This window comes from Salvelinus namaycush, chromosome 38 (assembly GCF_016432855.1).
Source record: "Salvelinus namaycush isolate Seneca chromosome 38, SaNama_1.0, whole genome shotgun sequence".
Classification (NCBI taxonomy): Eukaryota; Metazoa; Chordata; class Actinopteri; order Salmoniformes; family Salmonidae; genus Salvelinus; species Salvelinus namaycush.
In genome coordinates this window covers 11,629,798-11,656,676 of record NC_052344.1, presented here as the reverse complement: position 1 = coordinate 11,656,676, position 26,879 = coordinate 11,629,798, and the positions used below count along the sequence as shown (strand labels likewise).

Below are 26,879 nucleotides of genomic sequence, written 5' to 3'. Positions count from 1 at the left end.
GCGGGCTTTTTCTTTGAGTGCATTCACTGCCCTATTAAAGTTTCCCGATGCAGATATGGTCAGACCAAGGTAGGTGTAATTTTTTGTGTGTTCAATGATGGTGTTGTTCAGGGTGAATTTATATTTGTGTTTCTGACATCTGTTTTGTTTTTGGAAAATCATGATTTTAGTTTTTGGGAAATTTACTGCCAGGGCCCAATTATGGCAATATTGCTCTAGAATATTAATGTTCTGTTGAAGACCTTCTTTGGTTGGTGATAGAAGTACCAAGTCATCAGCATATAGCAGGTATTTCACCTCTGTGTCAAATAGTGTGAGTCCTGGGGCTGGAGAATGGTCCAACATGTCTGCTAATTCATTGATATAAATGTTGAAAAGATTTGGACTCAAACTACAGCCTTGTCTCACACCTCGACATTGTGAAAAGAATTCTGTTCTTTGGTTTTTGATTTTTATTGCACACTTGTTTTCTGTGTACATACATTTTATTAAGTCATACACCTTACCACCAAGCCCACTTTGGAGAATTTTGTAGAATAGCCCTTCGTGCCAAATAGAATCAAATGCTTTTTTAAAGTCAATAAAGCAAGCAAAGATTTTGCCCTCTTTTTTTTGGTGGACGTGTTTATTAATTAGTGTGTGTAAGGTGTATATATGGTCAGTAGTGCGATGGTTAGGGAGAAAGCCAATTTGACATTTAGTTATTACATTTTTTTCTTGAAGAAAGGTTTGAATTCTTGAATTCAAAATGCTACAGAAAACCTTTCCCAAGTTACTGTTTACACAAATTCCCCTGTAATTATTGGGGTCTGATTTGTCTCCACTTTTGTGGATAGGGGAGATGAGCCCCTGGTTCCAGACATCAGGGAAGCAGCCAGAAGTTAAAACCATGTTGAACAATTTAAGCACAGCATTTTGCAACTCAGGTGTGCTGTTTTTCAGCATTTCATTTCTGATGTTGTCTAGACCACAAGCCTTCTTTGATTTAATAGATTTGAGCTTTTCATTTAGTTCTTGTTGGATTATTGGGTAATCTAATGGATTTTGGTTGTTTTTAATGACTGATTCAAGGATGTTCAATTTTTCTTTAATTTCTAATTGGTTCTGTTTTAAGTCTTTTTGTGGGATGTTTTTGTATAGATTATCAAAATAAGTTTTCCAAATTCCTACATCTTGTATTGCTAATTCTTGTGGCTTTGTTGTGCTTAAATTGTTCCACATGTCCCAGAACTGATTTTGGTCAATTGCGTTTTCAATTTCATCAAGTGTCTTGTTGGTATAATTTAGTTTCTTGCGTTTCAGTGTATGTTTATACTGTTTCAGAGTTTCAAAGTATTCATATCGTAGCTCTGGGTTGTTTTGCTGCTTATGTTTTTTGTTTGACATTTGTCTTAAGTGTTTTCTAATTGTTTTACATTCATTATCAAACCATTTGTCAGAAACATTTTGTTTTTTGTTTCTGATGTTGCATTTCTTTGGTTTTCTCAAATTTGCTTTCGATGCTGCTTTTTGGAATATGCAGTTGATGTTTAGAGTAGCCGAATTGACACCATCTTTATTGTTTTGGTATTGTGAGTTATTGAAAAACTGTATAGCGTTCATCATTTCATTTGAGTTCAATGTTTCAATGAATCTCTCTGCACTGTTTGGAGCCCATCTGTACGATTGGTTTATGTTGTAGAGTTTATTGGGCAGTTTTTTTGAATGAATATTGCCGGTAAATTTCTTCAAAAACACGTTGATCTGACTGTGATCTGACAATGGTGTCTGTGGTCTGACAGTGAATGCACTAATGGAGGAGGGGTCAATGTCCGTGATGGCATAATCGACTACACTTGTCCCAAGAGCTGAGCAGTAAGTAAACTGACCTAAAGAGTCCCCTCTGATTCTACCATTAAGCATGTACAGGCCTAAGGCTCGACAGATATGCACTAACTCCTTCCCATTTTTGTTCAGTATTTGGTCAGGACTGTTTCTATTATTTATAATAGGGCTACTGTACAAGGAGGGGTGACCAAATATGTGGTGGTTACCTCCCGCATCAGTGTAGTCAGGCTCAGAACCTGTTCTTGCATTGAAATCTCCACAAAGAAGCACTTTACCTTCTGCCTGAAATGTAATGATTTCTGTATGGAGATTGTCAAAAAACTGATCATCATAATATGATGAATCTGAAGGAGGAGCATAAGCTGCACATATGTACACATCTTTGTCACAATAGATTGTACCTTTGTTAAGTTTTAGCCAAATGTGACTGGTACCTTTTTTCATTTCATTCAGTGCCAAGTCCTGCTTATGCCAAATGATGATTCCACCTGAGTCTCGGCCCCGTTTAACATTTTTATGTTTGATTGATGGTAGTAAACTTTCTCTATAGCCTGAGGGACACTGAGTATCTATGTCTCCACGACACCATGTTTCCAGTAGGATTATGATGTCCTGTCCCTTGATGTTTTTAATAAATTCTGGATTTGTTGTTTTATAACCAAAATGTGAAGAGTAAAGGCCCTGGATATTCCAAGGGCTGATAGTTAATGATCTCATTTATAATAAGTGATATTCACTGGTTTGAGTAAAGTACATTGAAAAAAGAAAAGAAAAAAAAGAAATATATATATATATATATATACATACATATACATATACACACACACACATACACACACACACACACACACACACACACACACACACACACACACACACACACACACACACACACACACACACACACACACACACACATACATACATACATACATACATACATACATACATACACACACCATTATATATAATTATTATAATTATACCGGTGCCAATAAAATTACGAATAGTTGTAAACAAATTAATAAGAATGGAATAAGACTGCACAAAAAATAAGTACAATGCAATCTGCAACCCTGTGTGTGTGTGTGTGTGTGTGTGCGCGTGCGTACACCTTTTCTTTCTCTGTTTTCCCTCTCTCTCTCTCTCTCTCTCTCTCTCTCTCTCTCTCTCTCTCTCTCTCTCTCTCTCTCTCTCTCTCTCTCTCTCTCTCTCTTGCTTTCTCTCTCTCGCTCTCTTTGTATGCCTCTCTCCTTTTTTGGGCTGTTGTTTGATGAAGAAAAAGCAGAAGACATTATGCAAGCCATCCTCATGACTAACTCTGCTTAGTTATCTCTGCCTATCAAAAACAGGGTTGTTGTGATCAAATGTGGTTGCTGGAGACACACTCAGGTGTACACATTTTATTACATTACAGCCTCATTCTAAAATTGATTAATAAAAAAAATGTCCTCATCAATCTACACACAATACCCCATAATGACATCACAATACCCCATAATGACATCACAATACCCCATAATGACAAAGCAAAAACAGAAATACCTTATTTTCATAAGTATTCAGACCCTTTGCTATGAGATTCGAAATTGAGCTCAGGTGCATCCTGTTTCCATTGATCATCCTTGAGATGTTTACAACTTGAATGGTGTCCACCTGTGGTAAATTCAATTGATTGGACATGATTTGGAAAGGCACACACCTGACTATATAAGGTCCCACAGTTGACAAAAACCAAACCATGAGGTCGAAGGAATTGTCCGTAGAGTTCCAAGACCGGATTGTGTCAAGGCACAGATATGGGGAAGGCCCCCAGGAACACAGTGGCCTCCATCATTCTTAAATGGTAGAGGTTTGGAACCACCAAGACTCTTCCTAGAGCTGGCCGCCCAGCCGCCTGAGCAATCAGGGGAGAAGGGCCTTGGCCAGGAAGGTGACCAAGAACCCAATGGTCACTCTGACAGAGCTCCAGAGTTCCTCTGTGGAGATGGGAGAACCTTCCAGAAGGACAACAATCTCTGCAGCACTCCACCACTCCGGCCTTTATGGTAGAGTGGCCTGATGGAAGCCAATCTTTAGTAAAAGGCACGTGACAGCCCACTTGGAGTTTGCCAAGGACTCTCAGACCATGACATAACACGATTCTCTGGTCTGATGAAACCAAGATTGAACTCTTTGGCCTAAATGCCAAACTTCACCTCTGGAGGAAACCTGGCACCATCCTTATGGTGAAGCATGGTGGTAGCAGCATCATGCTGTGGGGATGTTTCTCAGCGGCAGGAACTGGGAGACTAGTCAGGATCGAGGGAAAGATGAACGGAGCAAAGTACAGCGAGATCCTTGATGAAAACCTGCTGCAGAGTGCTCAGGACCTCAGACTGGGGCAAAGGTTCACCTTCCAACAGGACACCAACCCTAAGCACACAGCCAAGACAACGCAGGAGTGGCTTTGGGACAAGTCTCTGAATGTCCTTGAGTGGCCCAGCCATTGGCCGGAATTGAACTGATTTGAATTATTGCATTTATGTATCTAAAAACCTGTTTTTGTTTTGTAATTTTGGGGTATTGTGTGTAGATTGATGAGAAAAAACTATTGAATCAATTTCAGAATAAGGCTGTAAGGTAATACTTTGTGAATGCACTGTATCTACATGATATTTCTCCTGTCTATACATCCTCCTCCACGTCTTCTCTCTAGTACAAAGACTGATGTTCCTCTGATTCCCCTCTATTTCCACACCTCTGCTTTCCATTGGAGGGTCTCAGGGTGCTATGCAGAGCTTGTAAAGGGGTGCCTTGGCATCTCTTCTGCTGGTGCAGGGAGAGGCGTTCGTCCAAACACTCCGACAAAACAGTCATTACCCAGAAGCCCTCTCATTTCAGCGCTCCATAATTGGTTTCATATGCCTCTGGGATGAGCCACTGATGATTGGGACCAGTTTGTGTACACCAGCCAGGGCCCAGTCCCTGTCGTTAAAGTGCAGAAAGGCCATACCGTTCCTTTGTTTGTGTGGGAAAGAGAGTCGAAAACAAACAGTGGATTAGAATGCATGTTAGGCCTGTGTAATTGCCTGCTCTGTAAACATGGCAGGTGCCAGAGCATCTCTAAAGGAAAGAATGTCTGTCCCAGTTATTTATTTAACTTTTATCTTGATTGGTTTTAACTGACTGGAATGCCTCAGGAAAAACACTTTTAGATCAGATTTCTTCTCTATTTCAAGCATTTCGACCAAGTTGTGTAGGCGATGTCTGTTCTATATTGTCGACCCGTTTCTCAACTTAGAAGTAGATTAGGCTAAGCTTCTGTTGTAGATATACAGGAACATCAAAATAGCTTTTAACCAAGACGCTGTGTGTTCTATCCTGATGACAATGAGCTGTCTAGAGGGTGAGGGGTCTGCGTGAGCAGACCGACAGTGGACTATTTCAGTGTGTTGGCGTTGTACCGGTGGTGTGCTGTGCAGTGTCCAGGCCTGTGTGCCAAATGGCACCCTATTCCCTATACAGTGCACTACTTTTGACCAGAGCCCTGAAGGGAAAAGGGTGCTATTTGGGACGCGGCCCCCAGGACTGGGTTCTGTCCAGTCCACAGGATGTAGGAGCCGGAGAGAGACTAGAGAGACTGGAGAGACTAGTGCTAAAAGATGTTTGTGGCTGACAGAACCAGACCCAACATAGCCAACCTCACGGGTGGCAGAGACAGGACAGTGTGTGTGTGTGTGTGTGTGTGGGAGGGGGGGCAGGAAATAGGAAACATATAGAGGGAGAGAGAGAACGAGAGCAGGAAGAAAGAACAGAGAAAGAAGTGAGATGGAAAGATTGCGAGAAAGGTACTTTAGATAGAGGGGGAGAAGGAGCAGGCAAAGAAACATGATAAAACGTGAAAGGGATGTACAGACAGAAAGACAGACCGACTGAGGAAGTGAGAGTTTACGTCTTGGCCAGGTTGGCGAGAGCGACAGAGACAGAGATAGCGACAGAGACAGAGAAACACAGAGACGGAGAGAGCGACAGAGACACAGAGACAGAGAAACAGAGCGACAGAGACACAGAGACAGAGGGAGTAATACAGGAGTTGAACACTAACCAGATACCTGCTCGGGCCCATCCAGAGTGGAGGAGGAGGATAGACGGAGAGAAGGAGAGGATTTGGGGTTGGGGTCTGGCCCCCAGTCCCCTGGCCTGCTGCGTTCACACGGAGGGGGGACTATTTGTTTTAGTGGCTCAGTCCGCATGGCAACCACTTGTGAGTGGCTCCTGTGAAAGACTCCGCTGGCTCAGGATGAAGGGGGAACATCGTCAACGAATAAACATGGCGAGACACTCTCCGTATGCCCCTCTGGACTCTGTACCCCCAAACACTGCAGTCTTACCCCTAGTATGTATACTATGCACACTCACCATGAGCTGTACCAGTGTTCTACCTTTTATCTCCAACCCTGACCTCTGACCTCTACACATAAACATCAGCTGACACTCTCCATATGCCCCTCCCTTTGTACCCACATCTCAATGACACTCCATGCTGTTCATCTCTGTCCCCCAATCCCCAACATCCATTCTACCATTCCACCTTCCTCTCTTTCCATCCATTTGTACAGTGGCGACAGTAATTCCTCTCCACCCTTCTCATTGGTCTTCTATGACTCTCTGTTTCAGACATGGACGAGTGTGAGAATGAGTACAACGGAGGCTGTGTCCACGAGTGTATCAACATCCCTGGCAACTACAGGTGCACCTGCTACGATGGATTCATGTTGGCCCACGACGGACACAACTGTCTGGGTGAGTGTACAAGTCCTCCTAACCCCCTTTTAAACTCAAAGTACAACCTATCCAAGTCTGTCATTTATGTTTGTATGAGGATGCTATCTTTGGATCTTTCCCTTCCTGTGTGTGTTCGTATTCTGCTCTGTGTCTATCTGCATGCATGTGTGCGCATGCATATCTATGTGTACGTGTGTTAGTCTGTGTGTGTGTGTGTGTGTGTGTGTGTGTGTGTGTGTGTGTGTGTGTGTGTGTGTGTGTGTGTGTGTGTCTGTGTCTGTGTCTGTGTCTGTGTGTCTGTGTGTCTGTGTCTGTGTCTGTGTCTGTGTCTGAGTGTGTGTGTGTGTGTGTGTGTGTGTGTGTGTGTGAGTGTGTGTACTGTGCACTCTATCTGCTATGCGATTTGTCTGTCTGGCTCTCAGCTCCCTTCGTTCTCCAGAGAGTCTCTGTCATCATTTGGAGGACATTATTTTAGCTGTTTTATGCTCATTTTCATTCTTTTGGTTTGGTTTTGGGATGGCGCTCAGGGTTGAAGAGTTCTTCTCATCCTCAGCTAGATATCTCCTACAGATATCTGTCTGGGGCATCTGCAATGTGCACTAACTAACAGATCCAGTTCATTTAGTCTCGGCCTTCTCTTATTGACTTAGTGTCAGGCAGACAAATGTGTTTCTGCTCTCCTGCAACATGCCGGTTCTGCTTGGATGTGCTTAGACACATTTCATCTTTTCGCTCCCCGCCCCGCTGATTGACGCAAGCAAAAAATCTAAATGTGTAGTTTGGATGCCCTTGCCCGCAACCCAAACATTTTTGGTGGGACATGTTTTGGCATTTGTAGGTATTATGTCTGATTCTGTGAAGCCAGGGAGGGAGGAGGAGGGGGGAGAGGAACATGCCATTAGGTGTAGTCAGGAATGGCTGAGTTAGATACTCCTGAAACCTCCCGAGGAGAATGTTGTTACAGTGTGAGTCTCACTTGATTAACTTTATGACCGCTGATTGTGTCTGACTGAGAGATGAGTCCTGGGTGGTGTTCAGTAGGCACGGAACGGAAAAACTCGTGGAAACGGAACAAATAGGTCATTATCAAATACACATAAAACTAAGGTACAGAGCGTTCGATTTGCCTGCCGGGGAGCAAGGAGACCCCCAGCTCATCTAAAACCGTTGACAACTGCGTGCCATTTTCAAGGGATTGTCAAATAATTGTCAAATATCTCTCAATATTGGCCACCATTAAAAGTGAACTATACCTGACAGGTGTGAGTGGTTTAGGTTCATTTCCCATCCTTTGTGGGCTCTGCCTGTCAAGCAGCCGTCGTACTGTTAGCTGATCATGTTTACTTTGCAAGCAACCGGTAGAAACTTTGTACAGTTGGCATAAACATCGTGTTTAGTAGACGTAATGTCCTTTTTTCTCCAATCAACGTAGGCCTACCTAGCGAAGTTAGCTAACATTATCCCCTTGTCAACGTTGTTAACAGTGTTTAATCATGACTGCTGCTGACAGCCATGATAGGCTACGGTGATTGATGGACCACAGCAAATTGGCTAACTAGCTAATAACAGATCACGTCAATATGGCCTGTTAACAAGCTAATTTCCAGGGGATAAACTGGATGGCTATATTTGCTTGTCATCTAAGTGGTGACGACAGTAGTCCAACTGACAGATTTACCAAAACGAGGCCTTGCTGATGTTAAGCTCTTTCCAAAAGCCGAAACTCTGATAAAGCAAGCTAAATGACATGTTTGCTTTGCTAGCCAAATGGATAGGCACCGGTCATCCTCACGTATCTGAAAATACATCATGATGTTTACTGATCATGAAAAACATGCAGTTACTTGCTGTATACTTGCTGTACTTCTGACTCTGCACTTCCAGAGGTGATGATATTGAAACCAAATAATTATAACATTTATTTAACAATCCCTTGAAAACGGCACGTAGTTGTCAATGGTTTTAGCGGAGCTGGGGGTCTCCTTGCCCCCCTAGCGGCTAAATCGAATGCTCTGCGCAGTATTGTGACGTTTTATTGATAGCGACCTATAGAATGTGTGTTCTTGATGGACAAATTCAGGCAATACTTCCACTCTCTTCAAAACCTTCTCTCCTGTGTAGGGCTCACTGAACATTAGCATTTGTACATGGTCGTCTCTGGTCTAGTCTGGGTTTGGGCCTGACTGACTCTCATCTTGGACACAAACAGACCTATCCTCTTTCTGTTCGCTTGCCCAGATGCTGATGAATATTCAGTGGTGATGAGCTTTTCTGTTCCCGCCTCAAGTTCCCCTGCAACGCCCTCAACCCCCCCCCCCCCCCCCCCCACGCCATAAACATAAACAAAATTGTTTTCAGCAAGTCAGCAAGTCAGTGAGGACAGAGGTCACCAGAGAAGAGGACAGAGGTCACCCCTTCCTCCTATACCTAACCCTAACCCACCCTCTGTTACAACCAGGACAACACTGGAGTCTCCACAGCAATGTCATTGTATCATTTCTAACGCTTAAAAATGTCACTTTAATGTTACCCCTGTTGTTATTCTATTGACTTCCCAGAATTCAACTTGGCTTGTCAAATGTTTATGTTACTGGTTGCAAATGGTCAAAGGAAGGAAAAATGTCAGAGAGAAAATTAATAACCTAGGCTACCCTCAAGGATGAAATACGTTTTTATGTTTAGCAAGGCGGGATAGGGACACAGGGGAATTGCTTGAAATCTGTTTGATAGCTAGCTAATGTTTTGGTGTTGATTTTCTAATTTGGTATGCCTGTCTGTCTGCCTGTGTATGTGTTTTAAGTGTCTGCAGCTGTTGTGTTGTCGGTGGCTGGTTGGATTGGGTGTGTTGTGGTGAACTAAAGAAAATTAACACGAGGGAGAGAGATTTACTGCATGTGTTTGTGGCCACTTGGAAAGAATCAATTGGCCACATGCTGGCTGTGTGTCAGCAGACCTGGGTTCAAATACTATTCAAAATCTTTGAAATACTTTCAGCGTTCGTTCTAGTCTGCCTGGAGTGCCAGATGGATAAGGTTTGCACCTTGGCGACTGTTCTATTGATTCCATTGCACCCGGCAAGATCAATCAAGCCCAGTTAAAGTATTTAAAAATTAAATAATGTACTATTTGAACCCAGGTCTTTGTGTCAAAGTGGTTATAGAGGGCTCTCTGGTCGTCACACTGCCACTCCACTGGGTGGAGGAAATTGGCCACATGTCTGTTAAAAGGTCATTAACCAGACTATGCTGATGAAATGTAGTTTTAATAAACAGACACTAATTAGCTGTGAATGGAGAGTTCAAAGGGAGGGATCGGAAAGCAGTCGAGAGAGAAATCAAACACTTATAATCAGACACTTCCCACTGGGCACACACGGGTTGATTCAACGTCGTTTCCACGTCATTTCAACAAAATGAACGTTGAACCGACGTGGAATAGACGTTGAATGGACCTCTGTGCCCAGTGGGTTATGACGACACTTAATCACTATCAGACATTTATGATGCAATTTGATCATGATCAGTCATTTAAATAATGAAAAGTACAATGACAAGTGATTTAGTATCTTTTTAATTTCATATTCATTTCTAATCCTGGTTCTAAACTTGATTCCACTGTGTGTTACTGCCAATCCATACCTAATTATCTCTCGCTTCCGCTCTCTCTCTCTCTCTCTCTCTCTCTCTCTCTCTCTCTCTCTCTCTCTCTCCTCCACCTCCTCCTCTCCCTCTGTATTCTCTTGGGTATCTTGGCGGTGGATGGGAATTGGAGGCTGTCCAAGCCATTCCCCCAGAGGCAATGGACTTGCTCTCAATTTGACATCTTTATTGCGGAATGTCTCTAATACAACACAGAATGATGATGGGGATGAGAACACAGGCAGGACCGCCAAGGGCCAGCGCACACCGCTCAGAGTCCTCCGCTGCTTCCAGGAGCTTCCTCGCTTTCTATCTCTCTCTCTCTCCTGGCGTTCTTCTCTTCCTTGTCTGTCTGTCTGTCTGTCTTCGTCCTCTCTTCTTCACCTCTTCTATCCTTTTCTTCTCTCAATTTTCCCCTCCATCTGTCATTGGTTTCTCTTTTTCATTCTCTTTTCTTTCTGTCTCTCATTCTGTCAGCGGTCAGTATAGTTCTCCTTGACAGAGCACCGAGGTGGTGAATCACTCAACATCAGTCGGAGCCATTAGGTGTGGCTCCGGGAATGGCATCACTTCTCCACAACTGATTGCCCAATCCCCATTCTTTTAGTGAAGTGCATTCATTCAGGAAGATTCTATCAGCAGCTCTTCAGCGCTCTGCCTTCTGTCTCACTTTTTCTCTGAGATCATCTGTTAACTTGTTTTTATGCCGAGGCCTGCCTGGTTTGACACAATGAATAGAGCTACGGTCGCTGTCTCCTTAAAAATGGAATTTAGTGAAAACTTCACCCTCATCGGAGGTCATGACCTGGCTTTGTCATAGGCTCACAGCTTCCCAGCCAATCCAGCGCTCCCGTTCTCCCTGCGTCGCCATGCGTTGCCATGACGTGGTATTAGGCGGACAGCAGCTCGGTAACAAATGTCACGGGAGTATTAGAGGAGCAGATCAGAGCATCATCGCCACCAAGATATCTGATGGATGGATCTGGCGCAGTCAGGTTGGAGGGAGAGACAAGTAGATGGGGGCATTGGGGTGGGCTCTGCGTGCGTGGACTTTGAGGGTACAGTTGCGGCCACTAAAAACCTTGCTCTCTAGCGTCTAGTGGTGATATTTTGCCACAGAAATCTGTACTGCTGTAATTCCTTTGTGCCCACAACTGTATTTCGGTTGGGTAGAGGTATGGGGTGATACTCAGGGTAGTCTGAAGAGTTACGAAAGCTGACACAGAATTAGTTGTATGCGGGTACAAACTACCTTCATATGGGCATCTGTATCAGGGTTTAGGGTAGTTATATGTGTAGTTATATCATCGTGTTTTACAGTTTGGCTGGGGGTGGTGGTGGGATAGAGGTGCTGTAGTGGGGCCCAGGATGTTTATTGGAGGTGTGATCGCTGGTAGAGAGGTAGAGAGGCTCAGGGAGGTACTATTTGGGGTCTGGTGATCTATATTTGAGGCGTGAAGATATACCGTGTAAACTGTTTGAGTAATGAGCGTTGGGTTCCTGCGTATTGACTCATGGATATTTTAACATTACCACCACCTTTCGTGTTTACCCCTCATCACTAACTCTCTGAGATACAGGTGACTGCCAAAATAATGGAAACGCTTGAGTAAACGAGGGATACAAAGTATATTGGAAGGAGGTGCTTCCACACAGGTGTGGTTTCTGAGTTAAGTCAGCAATTAACTTAATTTAACTTAACTTAATGAGTTAATTAAGCAGTTAGGGTCATTTAATAATGCTGGGCAGGCCATTATTTTGGCTACCATGGCACGAGTGGTCACTGAAGGGTTTGATGAGCATGAAAACGATGTAAACCATACGCCATGGCCGTCTCAGTCACCAGATCTCAACACAATTGAACACTGGATTCTGGAGCAGCGCCTGAGACAGCGTTTTCCACCACCATCAACAAAACACCAAATGATGGAATTTCCCTTAGAAGAATGGTGTCGCATCCCTCCAGTAGAGTTCCAGACAGCTTTAGAATCTATGCCAAGGTGCAATGAAGCTGTTCTGGTTTGTGGTGGCCCAATGCCCTATTAAGACACTATGTTGGTGTTTCCTTTATTTTGGCAGTTACGAGTACACAAATAGTATCATGTGGGACACGTTGGCATGATATAGGAACAACTATATAATGCTTGTGCGTAACTGACACACATAGTCAACCCCCAGTTTGCTGGGCCAAGCCACGGTTCCCCAATTACTGTTAATGGACATCTACCAATCACAATCTGTCCACTTCAATGGTAGGACTCATCAGTAACAACATTAGCATTTCTTATAAAGTCTCTCCCAGTATGGCTAGTCTAGGAACAACGGCAGACAGTAAACACAGTCACAGACAAACCGCGTCTCTAGGGACTTGTCACAGCCTCACACATACGGCAGCATGGGTTGAATTGGCTGGTATTATGGGTTGGAGGTTGGAAGTGCTGTAAATTAAAGTCTCATGTATTCCGTGACTGACTAGTGAGAATACAGGGTCTGTCTGTCTGGTTACTGTAACCGCCTGCCTCCTGTGTTCTGACTCATTAATCACTGCCATAAACAAGATGTCAGAACAGAGCTCCAACAACGTTTCCCCCTCGGTTTGTACTCAGACGGGTTGCAAAGGCCCCTAAAGTGACTGTTATAAGGCGGCTGAACCAAGATACTCAATTGAAGCCAATTTGATGTGATTTGTTATATCTTGGGGGCAATAATCATAGACACAGCCTTGTTACTTCCCAGTCCCTGTATCTCCGTGCTGCATGTACTCTAAGGTGTGTGATGTCGTGTCCACAGCCTGGCTACTCGTCAGTGAGGCTGCTGTACAACCAGGTCCAGTGGTCTGGGTCAGGGAGTTGGACTGGGGATCAGAGATCACTGGTGGGATTCTTCACTGTTAGGGTGTATTGTTGATCCACTACTCTGAAGGCTATTAACCCCAGAAAATAAAACTTGTTGTTTTTCTCCACACCAACTACTTCTAGTAGACTGAAGGAATGATAGATGACCAGAAACCTCAAGACTTGCTGCTTTGAAATTAAGGGACAAGAGGGGGGGGGGGGGGGGACAGGAGGGAAGAAGAACATGTAGAGAGAGGGAGAGGGAGAGGGGGGAGAGAGGGAGAGGGAGAGGGAGAGGGAGAACAGTCTGTGTGTAGGAAGTTGTTTCCTAGGGTCCCATATATTAGTTTAGGGCACTAATTGATTTAAAATTGCAGTGCACTCTGATTAAAGGTCAGTCCTGTTCAGTTCCTCTTCAACCTTTTTGATTTAGACTTGTATTTATTTTGTTTTGGCCGTGGACACAGCTGGCCCCGTTATGTTGATCATTTGGTGCCTTGCTACGGACGTCTGTAGGGCTCAGACAAGTTTATTTTCTTTCTGACGCGTCCTTTTCAGTCCTACGCGAGGTCTTAGCTCAGAGTGCCTTGGCTTCACAGCGGGACAGGCCCTGACTGCAGACTTATAGAATGCTGAAACTCTGCCACGACAACACGGACAGATTGGGGGAAGGAAAGGGGGAGACGTGGAGAGAGGGAGGATAAGATGAGAAATAGAGTGAGGGTTTTCTAAATTCATGTTTTGATCCACTAGCCACTGCGGCAGGTAGATTTGAAAAAATCGAGCAACCACTGAGATTTTTTTACCTGCCCCAAAAACAATTCTCCAGAATTACACAAAAAAATCACTTAGAAAAACGGATCAGCATGGTTTCTAATGTTTCAAAAACAAAAATATATTACTAGTAAGAAGTTATGGGGTATATTACTTAATTTCATAGCATTTTTGTGACCTGCGACTTTTAACCAATGTATGTTAAAGGAATAATTTAGATAATAAATAATAATAAAAACAGGTAAACAGTTCTACAACAGATGATCAAGAATAAACAAAGTGCCTGTCCTGCCACAAAATGCTGAGTGATCCGGCTAATTTATTCATATAGTTCAGGACTCTATGCAGACGTTTTTTTTACAAGGAGTACATGATGTGCTCCTAAGTAGAAATGTAGGAGCACACAAATAAATCTAGGAGAACAATGACAAAAATTTTATGAAATAACATTTTTGGGAGTGATCCATGCTCAATTTAGGGTGGCAGGTAGCCTAGTGGTTAGAGCGTTGGGCCGGTAACAAAAGGTTGCTGGATCGAATCCCCGGGCTGACGAGGTAGAAATCTGTCATTCTGCCCCTGAACAAGGCAGTTAACCCACTGTTCCTAGGCCATCATTGTAAATAAGAATTTGTTCTTAACTAACTTGCCTAGTTAAATAAAAACAATAAAAAACAATCAGAAATAGTTCAGCTGGCCCTTTAAGGGACAAGCCGTTACCATGGTAACTTGCAAACTCAAACTATCATTGAAAAACAACCTAGCATGTGAACAAAACAATGTAACTGGCCAAGAAAAACAAGGACAAAGTCTTATTTTAGTAGCCGTTCTTGTTAATTTGACCAACTTCTAAATGTGGGTTTTGGATTTCAATTTTATAAATGTCCCAAATGCTCTGTGTGACCCCCCACCAACGTGGCTAGTGAAATATACATTCTTACCCGCCAATGACAAAATCTATCTGCATTTGATAGGTGGCGAGTGTTAATTTCCAACCCTGGTCACCTCCCTTCTTCTACCCTTCCCTCCTCTCCTTTCCCCATAATCCTTCTCCCCTTTGTGTCAAGCACATCCTCATTGCGTCCAAATAAAAGTTTACACAAGCAAAACAAAGGCACTCTAGTTTAAACTTGCAGAGTGCCTTGCCAGTGTTTATGTTTAAACGTTGGCAAAGATCAATTAAATGTGGAGATGACAGTTCAACAGCTCTCTCTCTCTCTCTCTCTCTCTCTCTCTCTCTCTCTCTCTCTCTCTCTCTCTCTCTCTCTCTCTCTCTCTCTCTCTCTCTCTCTCTCTCTCTCTCTCTCTCTCTCTCTCTCTCTCTCTCTCTCTCTCTCTCTCTCTCTCTCTCTCTCTCTCTCTCAATTCAATTCAATTCAATTCAAGGGGCTTTATTGGCATGGGAAACATGTGTTAACATTGCCAAAGCAAGTGAGGTAGATATTATACAAAAGTGAAATAAACAATACAAATTAACAGTAAACATTACACATACAGAAGTTTCAAAACAATAAAGACATTACAAATGTTATATTATATATATACAGTGTTGTAACAATGTACAAATGGTTAAAGCACACAAGTTAAAATAAATAAGCATAAATATGGGTTGTATTTACAATGGTGTTTGTTCTTCACTGGTTGCCCTTTTCTTGTGGCAACAGGTCACAAATCTTGCTGCTGTGATGTGATCTCTCTCTCTCTCTCTCTCTCTCTCTCTCTCTCTCTCTCCCTCTCTCTTTCTCTCTCTCTCTCACTCTCTCTCTCTCTCTCTCTCTCTCTCTCTCTCTCTCTCTCTCTTTCTCTTTCTCTCTCTCTCTCTCTCTCTCTCTCTCTCTCTCTCTCTCTCACTCTCTCTCTCACATACACACACTCTCTCTCTCTCTCTCTCTCTCTCACTCTCTCTCTCACATACACACACTCTCTCTCTCTCTCTCTCACTCTCTCTCTCTCTCTCTCTCTCTCTCTCTCTCTCTCTCTCTCTCTCTCTATCTCTCTCTCTCTCTCTCACTCTCTCTCTCACATACACACACTCTCTCTCTCTCCCTCTGTCTCTGATCACTCTGTCTCTCCCTCTGTCTCTGATCTCTCTCTCCCCCTCTCTTCTCTGTATCTCTTTGTATTTCTCTAAAGTAAAAGCCTCTGTCATATTGATGTCATCGGTTTAGTTTTCTCTATAGGCAGTGGTGGAAAAAGTACCAAATTGTCATACTTGAGTAAAAGTAAAGATACCTTAATAGAAAATGACTCAAGTAAAAGTGAAAGTCACTCAGTAAAATACTACTTCAGAAAAAGTCTAGAAGTATTTGGTTTTAAATATACTTAAGTATCAAAAGTAAACGTACAAGTATACATAATTTCACATTCCTTCACAAACCAGATGGCACAATTGTCTTGTTTTTTTAATTTACAGGTAGCCAACACTCAGACATAATTTACAATCAAAGCATTTGTTTTAAGTGAGTCCGCCAGATCAGAGGCAGTAGGGATGACCAGGGATGTTCTCTTGATAAATGTGTGAATTGGACCATTTTCCTGACCTGCTAATCATTCGAAATGTAACAAGTCATTTTGGGTGTCAGGGAAAATGTATGGAGTAAAAAGTACATTGTTTTCTTTAGTAATGTAGTAAGGTAAAAGTAAATGTCAAAAATATAAATAGTCAAGTAAACTACAGATACCCCAAAAAACGACTTAAGTAATACTTGAAAGTATTTTTACTTAAGTACTTTACACCACTGTCTATAGGGACAAAGGGAAATGAGAAAGCACTTTCAACTTCAATACGGATCTTCTAAGAGATCAGCTCCCGAATGTAGTGCAGGCCTTGGCTCTAGAAGGTCGTGCATTTTGGCTCAGGACAGTGGTGAGGTTTGCCTGTAGGGCTTAGTGAGAAGTGGATGGGACTGGGAGTAGGAGAGTAGTGAGGTGTGTCATGGGGTATATTGTGTAGAGACATGTATATTGGATGCTAGATGGTGGATTGTGTTGGCTTGTGGGAGGTGGATGCTGCAGAGGGCATCTGCTTGGTAGAGCTCTGAACAGATGCTGTTTCACCCTGCTGCCTCGCTGTGACATGTCTCTCTACAGTCAGGTTTGAGAGAGCTGCTCAGCTAAACACAGTGTATTATTCTAAACCAGCTAGTTAGATCCTCCCTCACGTATGAATCTATCACTTTCGATGAAACAGTTGTCCTCTTTCTTTGTCATTTTCCTGTCAGTCCCACTGGTCCCTCTCTGCTAATCAGCTGGGACCAGAGGACATGGGACTGTAGCTGGGCTGGAGGAGTTGAAGGGGTCTGGCTGAAACCATTGAGCTGTTGAAACACTGGCATCGCTGGTTTTGTTCCATGTTTTAGAGGGCCCTCTGCTCTCCTTAGACTGTAAAGCCTTTTGAGATACATTGGCAGGTGAATACAGCAATAGAGGGAAGAGGGGAGGAAAGAGGGGAGAGGAGGGGAAAGAGGAGGGGACAGAGGAGAATGGAGTGGAGGGAAGATTAGAGAGGGGAGGTGATGGGACAGGAGGAGAGACCATTGAGGGAGAGATGGGGTAGTTGAGGGAGGGAAGGGGAGACTAAGCTATATGTACAGCACCTAAGAATAAAACACTATATTTCTTCGTTTATTAGGCACCTTAACAATATATACAGTAGGCCTACATTTTGTCAGACACTCACAAAGGCATGCAGACAGATCAAATGTAAATGGAGTTCACTGCCTTACACTGGAACTTGATGTGTGCATAGATAAAACACACACCACACAAGACCCTTCTCCTCCTCTCCCCTCTCCCTCCCTGTGTTAGCATGACAGTAAAGTCTTTCCTCTCCCCCCTAATAGTTAACAAGGCCTGAAGGCCTCTGTCCTCTCCACTGGGACTTAACAAGCCAACCGCCTAAATGCTCAGACGAGAGAGAATGTTGCCAGGTAAAGCCAGCACTCAAATAAAAGCAGACTAACCCACATGAAGATATGTCCGGAACTCAGACAGGGGTCCCAGATAGTTAGAGGGAGAGAACGAGAGCAGGAGAGACAGAGGGAGAGAGGACAAGAGAGACACAGAGAGAGAAATGAATAGGAGACAATAAAGTCCTCTACCTCAGGAAGAGGTAGAGGACTGGTGCCAGGGAGGGGGACATACAAGAAGAGGTAGAGGACTGGTGCCAGGGAGGGGGACATACAGGAAGAGGTAGAGGACTGGTGCCAGGGAGGGGGACATACAGGAAGAGGTAGAGGACTGGTGCCAGGGTGGGGGACATACAGGAAGAGGTAGAGGACTGGTGCCAGGGAGGGGGACATACAGGAAGAGGTAGAGGACTGGTGCCAGGGAGGGAGACATACAGGAAGAGGTAGAGGACTGGTGCCAGGGAGGGGGACATACAGGAAGAGGTAGAGGACTGGTGCCAGGGAGGGGGACATACAGGAAGAGGTAGAGGACTGGTGCCAGGGAGGGAGACATACAGGAAGAGGTAGAGGACTGGTGCCAGGGAGGGAGACATACAGGAAGAGGTAGAGGACTGGTGCCAGGGAGGGGGTCATACAGGAAGAGGTAGAGGACTGGTGCCAGGGAGGGGGACATACAGGAAGAGGTAGAGGACTGGTGCCAGGGAGGGGGGACATACAGGAAGAGGTAGAGGACTGGTGCCAGGGTGGGGGACATACAGGAAGAGGTAGAGGACTGGTGCCAGGGTGGGGGACATACAGGAAGAGGTAGAGGACTGGTGCCAGGGAGGGGGACATACAGGAAGAGGTAGAGGACTGGTGCCAGGGAGGGGGACATACAGGAAGAGGTAGAGGACTGGTGCCAGGGTGGGGGACATACAGGAAGAGGTAGAGGACTGGTGCCAGGGTGGGGGACATACAGGAAGAGGTAGAGGACTGGTGCCAGGGTAGGGGACATACAGGAAGAGGTAGAGGACTGGTGCCAGGGAGGGGGACATACAGGAAGAGGTAGAGGACTGGTGCCAGGGAGGGGGACATACAGGAAGAGGTAGAGGACTGGTGCCAGGGTGGGGGACATACAGGAAGAGGTAGAGGACTGGTGCCAGGGTGGGGGACATACAGGAAGAGGTAGGGGACTGGTGCCAGGGTGGGGGACATACAGGAAGAGGTAGAGGACTGGTGCCAGGGTGGGGGACATACAGGAAGAGGTAGAGGACTGGTGCCAGGGTGGGGGACATACAGGAAGAGGTAGAGGACTGGTGCCAGGGTGGGGGACATACAGGAAGAGGTAGAGGACTGGTGCCAGGGAGGGGGACATACAGGAAGAGGTATAGAGGATGTTGTGGCTTTCTATTTCAGGCAGTGTGACACAGAATCACAGATCTGTTCTGGGTGTATTAAGCCTGGGCTGACCTGGCTGTCAGCAGACTCAGTCTCAGACCGTAAGTTAGGAGCACCAGGTCCAGTGCTCCTCCATTGTGAGTTCTACAGTGGTCCAGTAGTGATAGTCGTAAAGCCCTTTACAGCCTAGCATGAAGACCATCCTACATGCCACTCAGAGCTGTAAAGCTCTCTGACTAACTCAGTGCCATCAAAATATATACAACCTCTGTCTCCACAGACAGACAGACAGGCCGTGGTACACACAGACAGCAAGCTCTCTTGATCTCCTTGACAAACAGGCCCTGATCACCCCTCACCACTCATGATTTGGAGCTACCAACCGCGTCCTCTCCTCCACTACAGTACTACTACCTCCTCTCCTCCACTACAGTACTACTACTCTCCCTCTCCATCTCCTCCACTACAGTACTACGACTCTACCTCCTCTCCTCTCCTCCACTACAGTACTACTACCCTCCTTTCCTCTCCTCACTACAGTACTCACCTCCTCTCCTCTCCACCACTCGATACTACTACCTCCTCTCCTCCACTACAGTACTACTACCTCCTCTCCTCCACTACAGTACTACTACCTCCTCTCCTCCACTACAGTACTACTACTTCCTCCTCCACTACAGTACTACTATCTCCTCTCCTCCAGTACAGTACTACTACCTCCTCTCCTCTCCTCCACTACAGTACTACTACCTCCTCTCCTCCAGTACAGTACTACTACCTCCTCTCCTCCACTACAGTACTACTACCTCCTCTCCTCCACTACAGTACTACTACCTCCTCTCCTCCCCTCCACTACAGTACTACTACCTCCTTCCTCTCCTCCACTACGTACTACTACCTTCCTCTCCTACACCTACAGTACTACTACCTCCTCTCCTCTCCCTCCACTACATACTACTTACCTCCTCTCCTCCACTACAGTACACTACCCTCCCCTCCTCCACTACAGTACTACTAGCCTCCTCTCCACACTACAGTACTACTACCTCCTCTCCTCTCCTCCACTACAGTACTACTACCTCCTCTCCTCCACTACAGTACTACTACCTCCTCCCTCTACAATCATAACTCACTCCCCACACAGTACTACTACCCTCCTTCCTCCTCCACTACAGTACTACTACCTCCTCTCCTCCACTACAGTACTACTACCTCCCCTCCTCCACTACAGTACTACTACCTCCTCTCCTCCAGTACAGTACTACTACCTCCTCTCCTCTCCTCCAGTACAGTACTACTACCTCCTCTCCTCCACTACAGTACTACTACCTCCTCTCCTCCACTACAGTACTACTACCTCCTCTCCTCCACTACAGTACTACTACCTCCTCTCCTCTCCTCCACTACAGTACTACTACCTCCTCTCCTCTCCTCCACTACAGTACTACTACCTCCTCTCCCACCACTACAGTACTACTACCCAGACCTCCTCTCCTCTCCTCCACTACAGTACTACTACCTCCTCTCCTCTCCTCCAGTACAGTACTACTACCTCCTCTCCTCTCCTCCACTACAGTACTACTACCTCCTCTCCTCTCCTCCACTACAGTACTACTACCTCCTCTCCTCTCCTCCACTACAGTACTACTACCTCCTCTCCTCTCCTCCACTACAGTACTACTACCTCCTCTCCTCTCCTCCACTACAGTACTACTACCTCTCCTCCACTACAGTACTACTACCTCCTCTCCTCCACTACAGTACTACTACCTCCTCTCCTCCACTACAGTACTACTACCTCCTCTCCTCTCCTCCACTACAGTACTACTACCTCCTCTCCTCCACTACAGTACTACTACCTCCTCACCTCTCCTCCACTACAGTACTACTACCTCCTCTCCTCCTACAGTATACTATCCTCCCTCCACTACAGTACTACTACCTCTCTCCTCCACTACAGTACTACTACCTCCTCTCCTCACTACAGTACTACTACCTCCTCTCCTCCACTACAGTATACTACATCCTCTCCCCAGTACAGTACTACTACCTCCTCACCTCTCCTCCACTACAGTACTACTACCTCCTCTCCTCTCCTCCACTACAGTACTACTACCTCCTCTCCTCTCCTCCACTACAGTACTACTACCTCCTCTCCTCCACTACAGTACTACTACCTCCTCTCCTCTCCTCCACTACAGTACTACTACCTCCTCTCCTCTCCTCCACTACAGTACTACTACTCCTCTCCTCCACTACAGTACTACTACCTCCTCTCCTCCAGTACAGTACTACTACCTCCTCTCCTCTTCTCAACTACAGAGTGATTCAGTAGCTCTGGACCCTCTGACCTCCCCAGTCAAAACAATGAGGACAGGGAGCTGGAATGGAACAGTCAGCCCAGCTCTCAACTCAACCTTTACCGTTTCACTTCGAGCTCTTTTCTGTTCCATACTCGCTGAGATATGTCTCTCTCTCTGTCTGCGTCTGTTTTTCTCTGTCTCAGGCTTTACCCTTTTTCCGTCTCATCCCCTTTTCTCGCTCTCTGTCTGTCTCTCTCTCTCCTTCCCTCCCTCCCCCACACCCCCTCTCTATCTGTCATTGACGTTTAGCACAAACTGAGTTCGTCAGAGCTCGACATGTGCTGTGGGTGGAACGTTTATCGGCCCGTCACGTTGGACTTCAGGTTTGATAACTGAACATTTGAGTTGCCTCCCTCCCAGGCCTTCCTTCAGCCAGCCATCTCATCACATTGCACCTATAGAGAGGCCAGCGGAGCTCAAGGACCAGGTGGCCCCCGGCTCTGTTTGCTGTTTCAGGACAGATTGTGCTGAGTCCAGGGGTCCCTCTCCAACTTCTCCCTTTCCCAGGTTTATTTGACTTCTCCCAGGTTTAAATTGAGTATAGAGGAAGTTGTACACACTGCTTTCTTATGAATTTTTTTTTTTTTAAACAGCTACAGCGTATATCTTGTCAACTGTTGCGTTGTGAGGGCTGTGGGTTGAGGTGGCCGTAGATATTCCTTTTCCACACGGAAATGTTTCCTAACCTATCCGATCCGAGTTTATTTTCAGTGCGTTTAAAGAATAACTCAAATGTGAAATGTATGCACTTGCATAAACCAAAATACATTGATTGTACAGGAACAAGTATAACTTTACATTTCACACTACATATATGAAAATGTAGCATTATTTGTTCCATTTTTACACAGTGTCGCCTAAACACCTTGGATGAGTTGGGAATCTTTCAGATTGCGTCTTTAGAAAGGAGATGCTTGAGGACAGTAGTGTTAGATTTGTCTGTAAAGGGGGCTCCTAGCACCCCTATCTAAGGAGGTACTTTGGACCCCTAATGAGGCACATGAAGGGCCCCCAGGGACTGTTACTCTCACCACACCACAGAGAGAAAACCAGAGAGAGGTCCAGGATGTAGTGGAGGGGTTTTCTGGGGGAGGGGGGGGGACGATGGTTTTGTCTTGGTAAACGTCCCTTGTTAGAGAATGCATTCCGTGGGTATTGAAGTCCCAGTGATGTTTTCTTTAGAGGAGGACCCACTCCCCCTCTCGCTTCATCCTCTTAGTGCCCTCCCTCTCTCCATCCATCTCTCTTTTCTTCTACCCGACATGTCACCTTAATGACCATTTTGGGTTTTCTTTTGATGAAAAATATATAGATATATTTTTAAGAACATCAAGGTGTCTAAGTAACTTTGATGTACTCGCACACATTCATACTTACACTCATCGCTCATCACACACTCACACACACGTAAGACATTCATCATCTGATCCCTGCTCCCGACGAGGAGAGATTCCAAAATATTCTCAAACGTTCGTGTGTAACTTTTCCAGGCCCTTCCCAGACCCTAATGATATCTTTGGCTGCCTATTCCTGCTCCACTCCTCTCTGGAGAGTCCTGGCCCCCAAGCAACCTTTCATCTCCCCCCTCACCTCTCCCCTCTAATGAAGATTTAAATACTGGGCCATTTAAGTTATTAGCGCACCGGGCTGCTGTGTAAATCAATGGGCCGGGGCTGAAGCCACATCAAGCGGGTGGAAGATAGAAGGGGGTGGAATGTACAGCCACTAGGACTGACAGGAAAGAACCTCAGATCACCACTGAACTGTGGAGGAGAGGAGAGGAGAGGAGAGGAGAGGAGAGGAGAGGAGAGGAGAGGAGAGGAGAGGAGAGGAGAGGAGAGGAGGACTAGGGGAGGAGGGAGTTGAACTGTGTAGAACCATTAAATTAACACTTGGCTTAATTGATCCTGGCATATGCTCTCTGACTGGGACTTGTCTATGTGTGTGTGTGTGTGTGTGTGTGTGTGTGTGTGTGTGTGTGCGTGCGTGTGTGTAAGAGTTTGTGCGTTTTGAACATGTGTCTGGGAGCAGCTCTTTAATGTGTAATACATAATGACCCCCTGACCCTCAGTGCACTCAGCCAGGAAGTCAGAGAGCATGAAACCGGCTTTGTGCAATTAGGGAAGGAAAACATTGGGGTCCAAGGCCTCCGTTTGATAAGCCCCCGTCCCTCTCTCCCCTCACGCCTGTCTCCTGTCTCACACACACACACACACACACACACACACACACACACACACACACACACACACACACACACACACACACACACACACACACACACACACACACACACACACACACAGAGAGAGAGAGGAGACGCCCTGTGGTATCCCCAGTGAGGATGGAATGGGAGGCTGTGGCAGGAATGTTTTAACACATTTATTTTGCTCATAAAAATCTCACAGCACATGACCCTCGAGGAGTCTGTAGTGTGTTTGTGATGGAGGGGGAACTCCACCCCCTTCATTGTTGTGAATGAGGATGTTTAAATAGCCCTTCTCCCATCAGCCCACTAGTCCAACTGGCGTCTGCCAGGCTCGTAACCCATCAGTCAATCAGTCAGACATGGTTATGACCCCATCAATTGGGTTTCAAAATTCAGGGAACTTTCAATAAATTCCCTGGTTTTCCAGCAATCACGGTTGGAGGACTCCCGGAATCAGGAGGGAATAAGTAGGAAATCCAGAACCCTCCAACCAGGAATTGTGGAAAACCAGAAAATGTATTGAAAGTTCCCAGAAGTTTGCTACCATACCCATCAATGTTTTCTAGCATGGCTCATTCTCTTTCACATGGGGCTGTAGGATGAGCCAAATCAGACAGTCATCTGATTAACCTTGCAGGGCTCCTACAAATACCTTTGGTCTTCAACTACAGGTCTACAGACCCATCTTCCACTAAAATGATTTATATTTCACACTCTCTCTCTCTCTCTCTCTCTCTCTCTGTCTCCCTCCCTCCCTCTCCATCTCCCTCCGTCTCTCTCCCTCCACAGATGGAATGAACTGCATGAACAAGGACCACGGCTGCGCCCACATCTGCAGGGAGACCCCCAAGGGGGGTGTGGCTTGCGAGTGCCGGCCCGGGTTCGAGCTGGCAAAGAACCAGAGAGACTGTACATGTACGTACCCTCCACGGGCTATCACCCCACCGTAGGGGCCCTAAACAGCCCTGTGGTGAATTATATATGAGGGCTTTGGACAGTGGTTCCGGTTGGGGTCACCCACTCCAGAGCCAAGGCCAAAGCCATAAACTGTAGTTCTGTGTTCCAAACGTGTTGTTGTGTTATTCTCTCTGTTTCTCTCTCTATATATACAGTTGAAGTCGGAAGTTTACATGCACTTAGGTGGAGTCATTAAAACTTGTTTTTCAACCACTCCACAAATTTCTTGTTAACAAACTATAGTTTTGGCAAGTCGGTTAGGACATCCTCTTGACAGAGCTGGTGTAACTGAGTCAGGTTTGTAGGCCTCCTTGCTTGCACACGCTTTTTCAGTTCTGCTCACAAATTTTCTATAGGATTGAGGTCAGGGCTTTGTGATGGCCACTCCAATACCTTGACTTTGTTGTCCTTAAGCCATTTTGCCACAACTTTGGAAGTATGCTTGGGGTCATTGTCCATTTGGAAGACCGATTTGCGACCAAGCTTTAACTTCCTGACTGATGTCTTGAGATGTTGCTTTAATATATCCACATAATTTTCCTTCTCATGATGCCATCTATTTTGTGAAGTGCACCAGTCCCTCCTGCAGCAAAGCACCCCCACAACATGATGCTGCCACCACCGTGCTTCACGGTTGGGATGGTGTTTTCTTCGGCTTGCAAGCCTCCCCCTTTTTCCTCCAAACATAACAATGGTCATTATGGCCAACCAGTTCTATTTTTGTTTCATCAGACCAGAGGACATTTCTCCAATAAGTTTGATCTTTGTCCCCATGTGCAGTTGCAAACTGTATTCTGGCTTTTTTATGGCAGTTTTGGAACAGTGGCTTCTTCCTTGCTGAACGGCCTTTCAGGTTATGTCGATATAGAACTCGTTTTACTGTGGATATAGATACATTTGTACCTGTTTCCTCCAGCATCTTCACAAGATCCTTTGCTGTTGTTCTGGGATTGATTTGCACTATTCGCACCAAAGTACGTTCATCTCTAGGAGACAGAACGCGTCTCCTTCCTGAGCGGTATGACAGCTGCGTGGTCCCATGGTGTTTATACTTGCATACTATTGCTTGTACAGATGAACGTGGTACCTTCAGGTGTTTGGAAATTGCTCCCAAGGATGAACCAGACTTGTGGAGGTCTACAATTATTTTCTGAGGTCTTGGCTGATTTCTTTGATTTTCCCATAATGTCAAGCAAAGAGGCACTGAGTTTGAAGGTATGGCCTTGAAATACATCAACAGGTACACCTCCAATTGACTCAAATGATGTCAATTTGCCTATCAGAAGCTTCTAAAGCCATGACATCATTTTCTGGAATTTTCCAAGCGGTTTAAAGGCACAGTCAACTTCGTGTATGTAAACTTTTGACCCACTGGAATTGTGATACAGTGAGTTATAAGTGAAATAATCTGTCTGTAAACAATTGTTGGAAAAATGACTTGTGTCATGCACAAAGTAGATGTCCTAACCGACTTGCCAAAACTATAGTTTGTTAACAAGAAATTTGTGGAGTGGTTGAAAACAAGTTTTAATGACTCTACCTAAGTGTATGTAAACTTCCGACTTCAACTGTATATATATATATATATCTTTCTTTCTCTTTCTCCATAATATATATATATCTTTCTCTCTCTCTCTCTCTATAATATATGTATATATATATCTTTCTCTCTCTCTCTCTTTCTCTATAATATATATATATATATCTTTCTCTCTCTATAATATATATATATCTTTATCTCTCTTTCTCTCTCTCTATAATATATGTATATATATCTTTCTCTCTCTTTCTCTCTCTCTATAATATATGTATATATATCTTTCTCTCTCTCTCTCTCTCTTTCTCTATAATATACACTGCTCAAAAAAATAAAGGGAACACTTAAACAACACAATGTAACTCCAAGTCAATCACACTTCTGTGAAATCAAACTGTCCACTTAGGAAGCAACACTGATTGACAATACATTTCACATGCTGTTGTGCAAATGGAATAGACAAAAGGTGGAAATTATAGGCAATTAGCAAGACACCCCCAATAAAGGAGTGATTCTGCAGGTGGTGACCACAGACCACTTCTCAGTTCCTATGCTTCCTGGCTGATGTTTTGGTCACTTTTGAATGCTGGCGGTGCTCTCACTCTAGTGGTAGCATGAGACGGAGTCTACAACCCACACAAGTGGCTCAGGTAGTGCAGCTCATCCAGGATGGCACATCAATGCGAGCTGT

The 26,879-nt window shown here is 45.0% G+C and overlaps 1 protein-coding gene across 1 annotated transcript in view; it reads left to right on the top strand.

Annotated features, from left to right (window-relative positions):
- The window catches only part of LOC120031829 (signal peptide, CUB and EGF-like domain-containing protein 1), a 98,810-nt gene that overhangs the window by 13,388 nt on the left and 58,543 nt on the right, over positions 1–26,879 (top strand). Inside the window, exons 3-4 of the mRNA XM_038977650.1 lie at positions 6,487–6,612; positions 24,475–24,609. Of these exons, the coding sequence (XP_038833578.1) occupies positions 6,487–6,612; positions 24,475–24,609 (261 nt within the window). The remainder of the gene's footprint in view (positions 1–6,486; positions 6,613–24,474; positions 24,610–26,879) is intronic.